The 14,763-nt window shown below is 46.2% G+C and overlaps 1 protein-coding gene across 1 annotated transcript in view; it reads left to right on the forward strand.

The window, feature by feature from the left end:
* TENT4A (terminal nucleotidyltransferase 4A) overlaps positions 1–14,763 on the forward strand; it is a 694,370-nt gene that overhangs the window by 642,665 nt on the left and 36,942 nt on the right. Inside the window, exon 11 of the mRNA XM_086965283.1 lies at positions 10,491–10,607. Within this exon, the coding sequence (XP_086821409.1) occupies positions 10,491–10,607 (117 nt within the window). The remainder of the gene's footprint in view (positions 1–10,490; positions 10,608–14,763) is intronic.

Below are 14,763 nucleotides of genomic sequence, written 5' to 3' on the forward strand. Positions count from 1 at the left end.
ACCATTTCATTATTGTAGTCCTGTTCAACACATTAACCACTTACGGCACACCTGGGATCCGTGGCTCTTTAGAAGACCTGGATGGCATGGTAGGCTTCCTTAACACCCTATTCTGCGGTCGTTGCCAATCTCAGTCCAAACCACCAGCACAAAATCCTGCTTGGATATCCGGCTACTTGCTGACAAACTCACTGCTCCCCAGCACCCTAGCATGGCAAGTTAATGAAACTCGTTTTGCTGCACAGTGAGTGCCTCTCCCTTTTATGCATTGTAGTACCTACTTGAGAGCCCTAAATGCTGCAGTATTCTGTACTGCTTTACATTGACCATGGAACACCTTTTTCATAATTTTCTTCCATGGAAACCATAGAAAATGTCTGCCCCTTCCCACAGTGCCTTTTACTGGCAGTTGCCTCCCTGTGGCAGTTATTTTTCTCGCTCCTGAGAGAGGGATCTCCGAACAAGTGTGAGGATTTTACACCTCAACCTTTTTTCTGTGTTAGTGCTGAACTGGACATAAAGTTATGTATGCCATCCAATGCACGTGTTTCAAGCTCATTTAGACAAAGATTCATAATGCTCGCCCTTTCTCAGTGTCCCTCATGTTTGTGGAAAAATGCAGTTATTGATGATCATATGTTCTGTGCAGTCTTCCCCCTTCCCCCACACTCTCACACCCCCACACTGTCAAGGTATGTGACATTTGCACAAACAAATCAGACCTTTAAAAGACAGTGGGCATCAGATTGAGAGGCATACTTGAATATGAAAGCAGAGGGAGAAAAGAAAAATGCAAGGACTTCCACTACGGTTAAGAGTAAAGTGTCATACTCCATGGTCATTGTAGCTGTTACAGAAAAACGACAAAGGCATTGATACCTTGTTCAAAAGCATCAGCGATGACCTGTTTGCTGTCAAAGGATCTACTGGTCTCACTCTGTCAAAACAGAGGGTCAGTGACAAATATCACTGTCAATTCATAGTCCTTAATCATATAGTCATGCCCTCAACGACCATCTCCAGCAACTGCACTAAAGCCTGATTTAGTGGCTTCACATTCACCAATAGTGAAAGCACCAAGTTTATCTGCGACATGCCAGTGGCGTAAAAAAACAAGATTGACATCTCAACCCTAGTCTCCTGCACTCTGATCTGTGCCGCCATCCTCTGATTGTTTTTTGTTTTATGTTTTTGCGCTCAGACCGTCAGTGGATAAACATGCTTCGTATTTATCAAAACACAGATTGGAAACTTATATGCCTCTTTGTTGTGGAGTAGCTACATTACTTGATCCTACTCTTTTACCTTTGTGACTATTACAGCTAATCCTAGCTTTTGAGTGTCAGATTAAGACACCTTTATGGCCCCTTGTTCTTTATCTTCAAACTCCTCAAAAGTGATTTCTGTGTTGCCAGTGAAAGTGGAAACCTCCTACTCCACAGAAGTCTACGAGGATCAAATCTAGCTCTCCTCACTGTACTCCTATATTTTTTTTATATTTATTTATAGCATTTGTAGAGCGCATCTGCAACGCTACGGGCATCCTCATGTTCCCTCATGTACCCGTCTATGTAAAGCGCTCTGATATCTGCAAAGATCTTGTTCGCGCTATATAAAACTCTGAAAATAAATAAAATAAAATAAATCCTGGCGCTATGTACAATTTGCTGAGAAATGCTGTGCAACAGAGGAGGGGAGGAGAAGTAATAGGTTCAGGTGAGATTACGCTTTGGGGAAGAGCCATGTTTTCACTTTTTTCCGGAAAGCCATCAGTTCGTCTGTTTTCCTGATGTCAATAGGCATTTTATTCCACAGATGAGCTGCGGCTATGCTGAAAGCTCTACCACCATAAGTGGCTTTCCTAATTCTGGGTATGCTTATGAGATTGGAGGATGAGGATCGGAGGGACCATGTGGGTGTATACCATTTGAATTTCTTTTGAAGTGGTCGGAGGCCCATCCCGTGTACTGCCCTAAAGACAACGCAGAGGGATTTAAAACAGATCCTTTGTCGTACAGGTAACCAGTGAAGGTCGGCCAGAGCGAGGGTGGTAGAGGATCTTCGCTCTCGGGAGAGTGCCAGCTTCGCTGCTGCCGCCTGGATGCTTTGCAGTCTGGAAATCAAATAGGCCGGGGATTCCAGAAGCAGAGCATTACAGTAGTCCAGGCGGCTGAGAATGGTGCTCCTAACTATGGTGGTTCTGACCTGTGCTGGTAGGAGGGGTAGTAGCTTTCGCAGTCCTCATTAAAGCAAAGCAGCTATAGGTATATAACCAACATCATGGGTAAGATCCTGATCTCTTTATCAGGTCACGTTTGTCTCACACATCGTACACACCTGTCTCAAACAAGAGCATCACTAATGGGTGACTTCCTCACAATTCAAGCAGTGATTGCAAGAGGAGGTGATGAACCTAATATTTAATTCGAGGTTTCGCAACCACCAGTGTCTGTCATACTCTAAACTCTCCAACTAAGGGCAACCCTAAAACTTCTATTGCCTTAATTACCAGGCCTTTAGAAATTGCATAGGAATTTGTCTTTACACCTGCTGCATTCAAGGTAGTATAACTTACCTAAAGAAAAAATAAATTCCACCTCAACAAGATCTGGATTTTCTAAAGGCTGACCCAAATCTGTATTAAGTATGTCACAGCAGCCTGAAAACCTTTATCTGCATCGGCGCTGTTAGAAAGGCAAAGCAAGAGGTTAAACCCCATTTGCAAAAATGTGTACTGCTTTTGCTCATTTAAAAAAGGGCAGTGCAACAGTACTATAGGAATGTCACTGAGAAATATGGTATGGCATGCATCTTTCCTTCCTGATTTGCCAAGATATCTGCAACAATTTTGATAGAAATGTAAGCTTAGTGGTTTGGTTTCAAACCAGGTAATAAACACTACAGTCGACTGCAGATCCAATATATTTTACTTGATCACTTTGATCACTTTGAGGAGGCATTCATGGCTTCAACTCTCACTCAAGCTAGATGTGCTTCAGAAAATGGTACATTTGTCCTATCCATGTTCGTTTATTTGGACAACTTGTCAGAAAAGATTCCCCTCTGGGTGAATTTTTAAGCTTACCTTAGTATACAAACACACTATCAGAATCAAAACATATCACAAATCAGGAGCGGAAAATGATATAACCAATACAGTCATAAAAAAAATGTACATTTTATTTTTATATATTAAAAAGCAAGGTTAAAAACAGATTAAAAAACAATACAATATATAATGGGACAAAACATAAGGAAAATGGTTCCTAATTAGTGGGGGAAATACAATAGTCTTCAATATCATATAGGATCACACTCCAAATATATAGTTGGTCACTTTTACAGGAGTTCTTTGTCCAATGACTTAATGTGTTTCCACCCAACACAGCATCGACGCGTTTTGGTTGTGGCCAATTATAATTCAGGGCCAAAAACCTTCCTCAGGATTTAACAATAAGATCCCACTATAACCATGTATCTTTATTGTAGTCAGAAAACTACCACATAGGTGCTACTGTGTGGTTCAGCTACCATCCGATACCATCAGGTGCCTCTATTATACTAGTAGTGCATATATATAGTAGCGCCCCAGGAGTATGGGACTGGCCCAAGAACACAGCGCGTGGCTGGATGCTTTGATACTTTATTGTACCTCTGCGTTTTGGCAAAACACAGAGGTACAAGAGGAGCAGGGAGGCGTTATACTAAACAAGCCTGACAATTGATTAAATCGGCTCGTGTAGAATAGTAGTTAGAAGGCCACCGCGTCTTGAAATAAAGTTTTGACGGTGAAAGTATCAAAGCATCCAGCCACACGCTGTGTTCTTGGGCCAGTCCCATACTCCTGGGGCACCTGTTTAATATCTACCACAAAACGGTGGCTCCCTTTCTCAAGAATATATACGCATATTCCAAGGACGGTGCAGAACTTAGACGTCCCCAATTATCTAATGAACATGCACCTATTGATAAGATGACCTCAAAGATTCGGATAAATTCCTCAAATTGAATACTGAGGCTTCTATACCTTTCGATTGAGAGAACTTTGTCCTGATGAAGGTGTTATCACAAAACTGAAACCCTGCGTCGACAATCCTGTATTTTGAAAAAAAATAACAAATTTATGTGAATTGACACAATTTTTTAACTTTTTATTGGCACTATGAATGTATTATTTTTAAATTAAATAAATTGTACAATTGTTTAAATACTATTTTAAATTGTTTTTGAAGTTTTTTGCCTATTGCTGTGATTTATTGGACACGTGGTAATAATCTTAATGGGTTTATAAATTCTAAAGTGTGTATACTTTCTCCAAGTCTAGGTAGGACAGGGACCTTTTTTTCATTTTCATTCGCTACACTATCTGACACTTAGGGTAGGAGTAGGAGGCCCACAGGCGGCGCGTGCAGTGTCAGTACACTCACGCGAGAGTCAATAGAAAGTCAATGGGTACTTAAAACGTAAGTAAATGGAGATTTAGGACACTTCCGGTCTAACTAGGAAGATACAACTAACAAAACTAGACACTAGGATAGTCAATCCCTACAGGAGACCGAAGTACTCGCGTTACCTCACCCACGGGCTGCGGGTGCATAGGTGTCAGTGTGTCAGGTTTCCTCGTTGATTCCTATGGAGCCTTGGAAGAAGATGCTGCAGGCGACCAGGAGGAAGATGTCCGGGTGGATCGGAGTTGGAAGAAGACCTGAAAGCAGAGGTGACAGTCTAGGTCACTAGCCAGTGACCGGGTGGAACCAGGAAAGAACCAGACGTCGTCGAGGAGCAATCAGGTCCCGTCGTGAAGCTTGTCTTTGCAGCCACTCGGACCAGGAGGCGTCGAGGACGACCAGGTGCTGGAGAGGAGCTGTCCCACGAAGGTTCTCGCAGATGGAGGGGTCGACTTCAAGATCGGAGCCAACAAGCCTAAGCAAAGGCAACCCATGCAAGATACACTAAAGGCTTCTGCTGCAGACCAGGAGGATCTGAGGTACTTCACCTTTTCAGGGAAGCAAGGGCCAGTCTGGATCAACCAGACCAGCGATTGATTTTCAAAAGGATCGTCGCCACAGGGCTACTAGCCAATGGCCCAGCAACCAGACAACGCGTCGAGCAGAACACAAGCAGAAGGGCCCCACGCAGATCTTGTGGAGTCTGGAGGGCTGGTCTTCGGTGCAGGTGGAGCTCGGTGTCTGGGTGTCTCAGTACCCAGTGCACAGCTTCGAGGATGCCTCAGGAGCTGCGCTGTTAGCAAGTTGCAGGCTTTCCAAGATGTCCGGTCCCACGTGTCTCAACGCCTTCCACGGTGCTCAGCTGTGCTGGAGTTGTGCAATGGGGTCAGAGAGGTCTGGAAGTCAGGGTCTTGTCAGGCTCTGTGCTCGGGTCCCAGCGGTAACTGGGACAAAGCAAGCCGTCGAGTTGCTGGATGGTGCCTGGTTGCCCACGGTGGTCACTCCTTTGCCACAAGGGAGATAATTCAGTCTTCAGCTCAGGTGAATGTCGAAGGGTCCAGAGTTTCGTTTCAAGTCGATTTCAGGATTAATCTAACGTCTAAGGACACAGCTCCTACTTTTATACAACTAAAAGGGGCTAGATTAGTGACTAGGTCCCTCCTATGGATGGGACCAGGAAGGGGGGTGGTTAAATCCCCTATCCTTTGTTCAGTTTCGCGCCAGAGCTGGGGCTGGAGTGCCTCAGCAACCGGTTTGAACTGGGGTATGCATGAAGCACCTAGTGTGCTCCAGGCAGTGTCCCAATTTATTCAGCCCTCCATGTCCCAATACACATACTTCTGTCTGGAGTGGTGCTCTCACCTCCCCAAGCAGGAAACCTATTGTCCAAACCTCTGTGACTGGAAGGACTCCCAGCAGCAGGAGGTCAGACTTGTGTCGGTGGCAGCAACGTCCATTTTGTGACGCTGGGGCTTTGTTAACTTTAACCGGGATCGTTGGACTTAACATGTCTTCTCCCTCTAGAAGGGTGGAATGCTACCCACGTCGCCAGAATTGGCGAGGAGGTAGTATTCCAAAGTGTATGACACCTTACACAACATGTTTGGATAAAGCCAAACCAAAGTTAGCAATAACCTCTAGGATTATAATGCACTTAAGAATAAGTGGTCTAGCAATATCATAGAACAGCTATAAGGACATGGTTCCGAAAGCTGCAGACAGGCTCAGCTCATGCTAGAGCACCATCTCACACATAACCAAGCACTCTGCCTCCAGGATTGTTCAGGCCTGCCATAGGAGTGACTTACAGGTTACTATGTGTCTATATGCAAGTTGGTATTGGAATACTACACCTAAGCAAGGGGTGACTACACAACCTTGCCCCAGCTGAGTTATCAGCCAGTTGTGTCTATTTGAGTGGCCAGCCAGGGGTGGCATAATACAAGCTGCATCCCCTGGTAGGCCTGGGTTACACCTATGCCCTGAGTACCTTCGGTACACTTCTACAGGGGCTGACAAGGTGAACCAATTCCCAATTGTCGATGTACCTAAAGTACATGGTGTAAATTTAGAGAGTGCATCTGTGCTGTGGGTCTGATTAGCAGGCCCACAGAAATATCTAAGTCGAACACCAGTAAAGCAAAGCATAAAGTGGGGGTGACCTTAGGAAGCAGACCCTACTCTCCTACAGGGTGGGCATTTTGCACTATTTTCGTAGCGCAAAATGAAACCTTGCTTCCAAAATGTAATGCGATGATGCATTTTGTGCTAAGAAAATAGCGCAGCCAGATTTCACTTGTCGCCCTAACATCATCTGTAGAGTATGTAAGGGCCCGAGGGGTATGCACTGCAGTGGCTTGGTTTGTAACGGGGGCCCCAAGAGGAAGCAGTTCCTCTGTTTAAAAACCACTGCAATTTAAACTTTAATATGCTGTGGTTTTAAAATCTGAAAGAAACAGGTTAGTATTCGATTCCTTACCGTAGAATATCCCTAGGCGTCAGACTGGATCTGGAAACTTTTGCGTAGCAGTACCCTTGCTCGTCGGTAGGCGTCATCTGTGGCTCCGCGCCCGTCGTTGGCGCAGAGATGACGTCGCCGGAGTACTTAGACGCCGCCCTCGCGCGCTGACGTCAGTTCTTTTTTCCGCGCCAGCAAGCGCCGATCTGTAAAAAGTGGTACCCTTAGTCATTTTTTGACTAAACTTTTTCGATAATTTTTGATCACTTTTCGAAGTCGAACGACTCCCGACGGTGCCAGTAGGAATGCCCAGGTTCAAACCCTGCGTCGACTGCAGCCGACTGAAGTCAGTTACCGACCCCCATCGCCTGTGTCTTCATTACCTGGGGCCCGACCACCATGACCAGTCGTGCCCCGACTGCCAGGCCTTGACGTCGAAGGCAAGGCGGGAGAGGTCCCGCAGGCACCTCGAGCTCCGGCAGTCGGAGGCAGACTTCCGGAGACAACACGAAAGAACTGGAGCAGTTCCGTTAAGACTACTTGGACCCTTCTTCTCCTGCACCAACATTATTTCTGGTCTCCATGTTTACAGTACAGCCTCTCACTGTTCAAAATGTCATTTTAATATGAAAGTTTACTTTATGTATTATCTATGGATGATTATCTAGGTCATGACAGTATTGTGTTCATCTTTTAGCACCTTTTTAACCCTCATCTATTTATCTATTTATGCATTTTCTTCATGTTTGTATTATTGAACTTTTTCGACTTTTATGATTTTTAACGAGATCAAATAAAAGTATTTCTGACTGACTGTGTCCCTCTCAGAAGCTTCTCTTCATCGGAGCGTTTCTAGACTCGACGCAGTTTCAGGTTTATCCTCCCGAACAGTGGGTTTGGGATATTCAGGCTCTGATTCAGATCTTTCAGCCGTTATCCCGAGTCTTGGTCAGGTTGACGCTGCTGCTTCTGGGGTTGATGGCCCCCTGCATCCTTCTGGTGCATCACGCCAGGTGGCGGATACGGGCTCTGCAGTGGGACCTGAAGTTTCAGTGGGCCCAGCATCAGGGCAACTTGTCTGACCATGTCTTGATCTCGGAGAGCACTGCAAGACAGTTGCAGTGGTGGCTCATGGTCTGCGATTGGGTCAGCGGCAGATCCCTCTCCCTACCCCAACCACAGCACGTAGCTGTGATGGATGCGTCCCTCCAGGGCTGGGGGGGCCACATGGGAGAGGCGGAGATCAGAGGCCTCTGGTCTCCGGCGGAGTCCCGGCTCCACATCAACCTTCTGGAGCTGCGGGCGATCCGTCTTGCACTGAAGGCATTCCTCCCCTCTGTCCTGGGGAGTGTAGTGCAGGTGTTCACGGACAACACCACCGCCATGTGGTACTGCAACAAACAGGGTGGGGTCGTGGACCCTATGCCAGGAGGCTCTGCGCCTCTGGCAGTGGCTGGAACATCAGGGCGTGACCCTGGTGGTTCAACACCTGGCAGGTTCCCTGAACGCCAGGGCGGACGAACTCAGCCGTTGGTGCATGATGGATCACGAATGGCGTCTGAACTCTGACGTGGCGCAAGGCCTCTTTCAGCAGTGGTGAGAGCCTTGGTTAGATCTATTGGCCACAGAAGAGAACGAGCAATGTCACCAGTTCTGCGCGTTGGAATTTCCTAGGCGGCACTCGCTCAGACTCTTTTCGTTGCGAGTGGAGCTGCGGTCTGTTGTACGCCTTTCCGCCTATACCACTTCTGCCCAGAGTGCTGAAGATCAGGCGTGACCGAGCCCAAGTCATCCTTGTGGCTCCAGACTGGGCACGAAGATACTGGTATCCCGAGCTACTCAGCATGTCTGTCGATCCCCGGTTCGTCTGCCTCATCAGGAGGACCTTCTGTAGCAGCAGCAGGAGACGGTCCTACACCCGAACCTGTCCAGTCTCCACCTCCATGCTTGGAGATTGAGCGGCGACAGTTGAGGCCATTTGACTTGCCTCCTGAAGTCTGTAACATCATTCTGGCAGCCAGGTGTCCCTCCACGAAGTCGGTATATGCCTGCAGGTGGAACAGATTTGTGGCATGGTGCACAGCAAAGGCTGTGGATCCTCTCTCTGCCCCTCTTTCTGAGGTTCTTCTCTTCCTTCTTTCGCTTGCCCATCTGGGCTCTGCTCTGGGCACTATCAAGGGCTACCTTTCTGCCCTTTCAGCCTTCCTAAGGTTGCCTGATCAACCATCTTTGTTCAAGTCCCCTATTGTAAATCGATTTCTGAAGGGCATCACACAAGTTTCCACCTGTTCCTTTCGTAATGCCTCAGTGGGACTTGAACCTTGTTATGACCTATCTGATGTGCGCTCCTTTCGAGCCACTTCATAACTGTCCTCTTCGTCTCCTTACACTCAAGACTGCATTCCTGGTTGGCATCACCTTGCCAGGATAGTAAGTGAGCTCCAGGCTCTTTCCTCTAAACCTACTTTCCTTTCTGTCCATCCGGACAAAGTTGTGTTGCGGACGCGACCCTCTTTCCTTCCCAAAGTAGTCACAGCCTTCCACATTGGGAGGTCCATCACCTTGCCCACCTTCTTTCCACCTCTGCATCCCTCGAAAGAGGAAGAGAGGCTCCACCGTCTGGACCCAAAACCTGCTTTCTCATTCTATCTGGATCGCACACGCCAGTTCCGGGTGGATGACCAACTTTTTGTTGGGTACGTGGGCGCTAAAAGCTCGTGCGGGGCACAAACTAACGATCTATCGTTGGGTCGTCCTGTGCATCAAGGTGTGCTATTCTTTGGCTAAAAAGGAGCCTCCTGTTGGGCTGAGGGCCCATTCCACTCAGGCCACGGCGGCTACTACTACCCTGGGTCGGGGAGTCCCCTTGCAGGACATCAGTCAGGCAGCTACGTGGGCCTCACTGCACACGTTCGCAAGACACAACTGCCTGGACAGCCAAGTCCGTAGAGATGGCTTTTTTGGCTGTTCCGTTCGCGAGGACTTTCTGGTGTCACTATTGGGTTCGCAGATCCACCACCGAAGGTAAGTAACTTGTGCGATAGATGCTCCTCCTTCTTACAACCCTGTTTTAATAACAGCCACTGCAGGTTAATGTCGCCGGTGGAGTTCATCACTGATTCTGTGTTACAAGATTAACATGGAATTACAAAATTCCTCGGATTCTGACTGCATTAAAAATTCTGTCCAGGTCTATTTCGGAGTCCTGTTAAGAATGCTAACAGTAGAGATGCTAGGAGAAGGAATCTACACATGGCATGGAGGTATGGTAAAAAGTTAACTTAACCGGCATTTTGTGTAGACACTTTTTCCCAAGATTTATCTACCAGTTCAGCTTGACATGTGGGATGATTCAAATGGCATTTGAGACTAAAAGCTAATGTTGGGATGGAGTACCCTTTAAAGTTAGGTAAGTTCTCTTTTACAGCTAATGGACTTCATTTATAATATCTGTTTAGGAGAGCATCTCTGTTTAGCAACATGTTAAAAAGATAGCTAGAATGGATTACTGGACCAGGATGGTTGCTGTTAGTGCTAAAATGTGTTAGTTTTAGTGTGTTACTAATAATTTCTATTAATGGCAGGTTTCACATAATGAATTCAGATCTAGATCTTCACAGCCGGGAACTGAAGAAAACTCCACATTGGTGAATGATGTGGGTCCTGAAGTCCCCTTGATCCAACCGTATGATTTTGAGACCGTAAGTGTTTTTGAAAATCATTTCAGTCACTTTGGGATATGTGAACACTTTGATATCAAAAGGGCAAGAGTTGTAACTGTCAGGATAGAGGAGCTCTTGTGTTTATAATATAAAATGCTGTATGGTTGTGAGCAGTAGTTGGTGTACATTTTGAACACTTATTATTTTAGTTGATTCTTCAATATTAATCAGGGTAGGGAGGAGGAATTTGTGTCCATTCATTTCCCCAGTTCAGTATTCCACATAATCAAGAGAATGGACACTTGTAACTACGTTACAGTAGATTGATTGGATCACCCTCATAAACGCGATGTATACTTTGCGGTTTATATAGTTTTTCCGCCCCACATGCGCATTAAGGCAACAAAGGGTATAATCACAGATCGAGTTACTGGATCTTTCTATATCACTTTAGGTCAACCAGGGGCAGAGCTAGCACCAGACGTGGAGAAGTTCCGAAGTGGGGCTTAGGACCAGAGAGTCCTGTGCTCCTGTTGAGACGCGGTAATAATCTACCCAAGGTGCATCAGACCTACTTAGAAACAGTGGTAACAAAAACCACTATATACAGCACAAATTGTGCGATGCATTTTCTATACTGTTTGTTTGTCCTGACGAATGCCCCTTAGACCCGGCTCGGCGAGATGGGGCAGAAACATGTTGACCTTGTCTAAAGTGATATAAAAAGATCCAGTAACTCGATCTGTGATTATACCCTTTGTTTTTAACAACAAAATTTCACCCTTGGCAAATAAAGTTCAAACCAGGTGAAAGCTTGTTTTATGTAAATTTAATCTTTCTCCTCTCGGGGGTATATACATATCTCTCGACACTACTACGCTACACCAGAGGTTGCCTCAGGCTTGAGGCTGGCATACAGCACAAATTTGGGACACCCAATAATAATGCCGCAAAGTATACATAGCATTTATGAGGGTGATCCAATCAATCTACTGTAACGTAGTTACAAGTGTCCATTCTCTTTTGACTATGTGGAATTAGTTGATTCTTCAGCATCTACCTGATCATTCTGCGCAGGGAGAACGTTTAAAAATGGATATAAGTAGGATGGGCCCATAAGAATTGTAATGCCTGTATCACAGTAGAGATTTTAGTTGAGTTTAAATGTTGATTTGTTTAGTAGGCTGCATGTGCCATTCTCTGTTGAATCAAAATGTGAAAATTGCTCTACTTTTAACACTCCTCTGCGTACTCCTGGGTTAAGATGGCCTTGTTGATTTGTCTCCTTTGCTGAATTGAATTCCTGACATTTGGCATTACAATTAAAACAAGAGGCTGACATCTGAACACAGACTAATGTGGTATCAAATGCATATTAATTTTCACAAGGGCTATTCTAATGATTTTCCATTTAAGATAGTGGTGAAAATTAACTTCTGTAGTAGAGGATCTCTGTGTATAGTTCTAATCTAGTAAATAGTCCCGCTCATGTGCGGGGACCCTGGAGCAATCAAAAATAATCTTTTAAGCTGTCTTCTTTGCAGTATTGCATAGACACTTAATAGAGAATTAAAGACAAATAATGCAGCCTATACATGCAAGGCTACACTGTCCAGTACTTCAACTAGAAATGCAAGGATATTCCAAAAATATCCCACTTTAGACCGGTCTGCCAGGTTTAACCATGGAAAAACACCCCCCACCCCCACACCCTTCACCAAATCCTTGGAATGATAGAGTGGAAGGACAGGACAGACAAGCCCCCATAGGCTGCCATTATGTGGCTTAAAAAGGGATACCGTACCTTTAAGGAAACTTTCTAGAACTCTCCTGGTATCCCAGAATGCACAGCAACTCCCTCCACTTTCAGTTCTTTTTTCCGGCTCCTGCTAGCAGGACCCTGGAGCATTGAGCTCTCCCTTTTTTGGGTTTATTTCAAAATTGTGCACTTTTAAAGTGTTAGTGTGTTCACTCAACGTGTTTTGCCTTGTCTACATCTGACTGGAGTTTCTCTGCTGTTTTGGCTGTTCCTTTTATCAAATATGCCTGCTTTATTTGATGTCCTAAGTGCTCCAGGAAAAAGGCAAAATCAGATCCTCACAGGGTTTGTATCCTGTGCCTGCCTTATTCTCATGTTCCTGAAGAGTGTGACATCTGTCTGCAGTTTCCTAAAAGAACCCTCAAGGGGAGAAGACCAGGCTCCAAGGCTTGGAGCTGAGAAGGCAGCAAGGACAAGGTGGGTCTGGGCATGAAGGGGCTCCTAACTCTGCCCGTGTGTCAGCCTCTCAGGGGCTCCCCAGTAAAGAAAAGACCAGAAAACGCCACCGGTCTCCGTCGACTTAGTTGGCCTCGACGTCTGCGTCGAAGGGAATGACCAGTCTGTTCTCAGTCTCCCCGGGGCTCCGGGTCGAAGCGACGTTGAGGGGACTGACGTCGAGATTCTGTCGAGGTCGGCATCTAGGACTGGTTTGTCGTCTAGCTATCCTAGACGTCAAGAGAGGTCAAGACGCCGGCGCTCGTCGTCGAGGCGACACCGCCGGTCACAGTCGACGCGTAAGTCTGCAACGTAGAGACTAAGATCAGCGTCGAGACCGAGGTCATCGACGCCGAGGAGGTCACCGTCGCCTAGGAGACGATCTACGTCGAAGGGACGCTCCGCGTCTAGGAGGAAGACGAGACAGACGTTCTAGGACTAGGACGAAGTCACCAGCTTCAGCGAGCACGCGGTTGCGGTGGCGCCGTCGCTCGCCCACGAGCGAGAGGGCCTCTAGATCGCCCCTCTCTGGTCAGAAGAAGAAAAGAGTGGGACGGTCTCCGGACTCGGAGTACTCTCAAGTCTACTCGCCCACCAAACAGAGGTCACCTACGCCACCTCCTTTACCCGTGGATCCTCCTCCAAGGACCCAGACTCCTCCCCCACAACCTCCTTCGCCTCCACTACCTCAGGTTCCTCCTCCTCGTCCTCCTCCACCGGCTCCGCCGAGGTCTACCTTGCTGCCTCATTTACAGACGCCGCCTACAGGTCTTCCTCAGCCTAGTTCCGGAGCTGCTGCATGGTCTTTCAAACACCCTTTTAGGTTTCCCCTGCACAGCGCTTGCGCTGTGCTTGAGAAGTCTAGTGTATTTAATATAAATCTTAAAAGGGACCTACAGCCCTCCTTTAAATATCATTGTTTCATGTGTCTGGGACTGTTCCACCTTTTCTTTTGGCTATAAAACAAGATCTCCTGTCTGTTCCAGTGTGTCAGTATCCCATGACCCAAGTATGGTTTGCATCCATTTTTGTGTTCTAACAAAACGAGGAGTGGAGGGTCTAAGGGAGTTTTAAGACCTGCCCAGGCTATCATCCCCTAATAGTCATACTGTAAAACTCACAGAGCCTAGGGGGTCTAAAGAGAGTCAACTATGTACTCTAAACTAGTGATACTGGAAGCCACAAAGGTGCAAGGTAAGTAACCATAAAGTCTTTACACAGGATAGGTAACCCAACGCATCTAACCACTAGCAAAGGTAGGTGAGACCCAACGTCCAGAGATGGATTCCCATCAAAGTCTTGTTAGTGATCTAATGTTATCATCTGGTCATCCAAAGGTTGGGCTGGTGTGTCTCTAGATCATTGAGACTGCTTCCAGACCCACCGTATAGGACTGGGATCAGGCCCATGTTTACCCGTAGACCATGCGCGTGATCACTAAATGGGACCAAGTGCAGTGCAAAAAGTGAGTGTGTAAGGTAAGGATTAAAAATAGAATAGAGAACGAACAGCAAAGAAACTTTAATAGCTGTAAGCCTCTTTCCAATTAAAAACAAGAACAGTGCAAAAAAACAGTGTCAACAAATAACTGCTTGAGGGCCGACATGTTTCTGCCAAAAAGGGGGGCTACCTCCCAAGGCTTTCTTTAGGGCCTCTGTTCTAATAAGGTTTTTTGCCACTGCTAGTGCGTACTACAAACACAGAAAACAATATAAACTGTGAATAAAGCAAAAACATAAAGGATATGTGTTCCTATTCCTCCATGTCAAATGGTGTATCGTTCACCTATAATGACTGGGGATATTACCTCACCTCGCCTGGACCAAGCTCAGGATAAGGGAGGCCACGCTCTCTCCGTTGTTCCGTTGTTACCTCAGGCGGATCCTAAGGTTGTGAAACTTTTTTTTTTTTTTTTTTTTTTTTTTTTTTGCATTAATAGTG

This window comes from Lissotriton vulgaris, chromosome 4_1 (genome assembly GCF_964263255.1).
Source record: "Lissotriton vulgaris chromosome 4_1, aLisVul1.2, whole genome shotgun sequence".
Lineage (NCBI taxonomy): Eukaryota > Metazoa > Chordata > Amphibia > Caudata > Salamandridae > Lissotriton > Lissotriton vulgaris.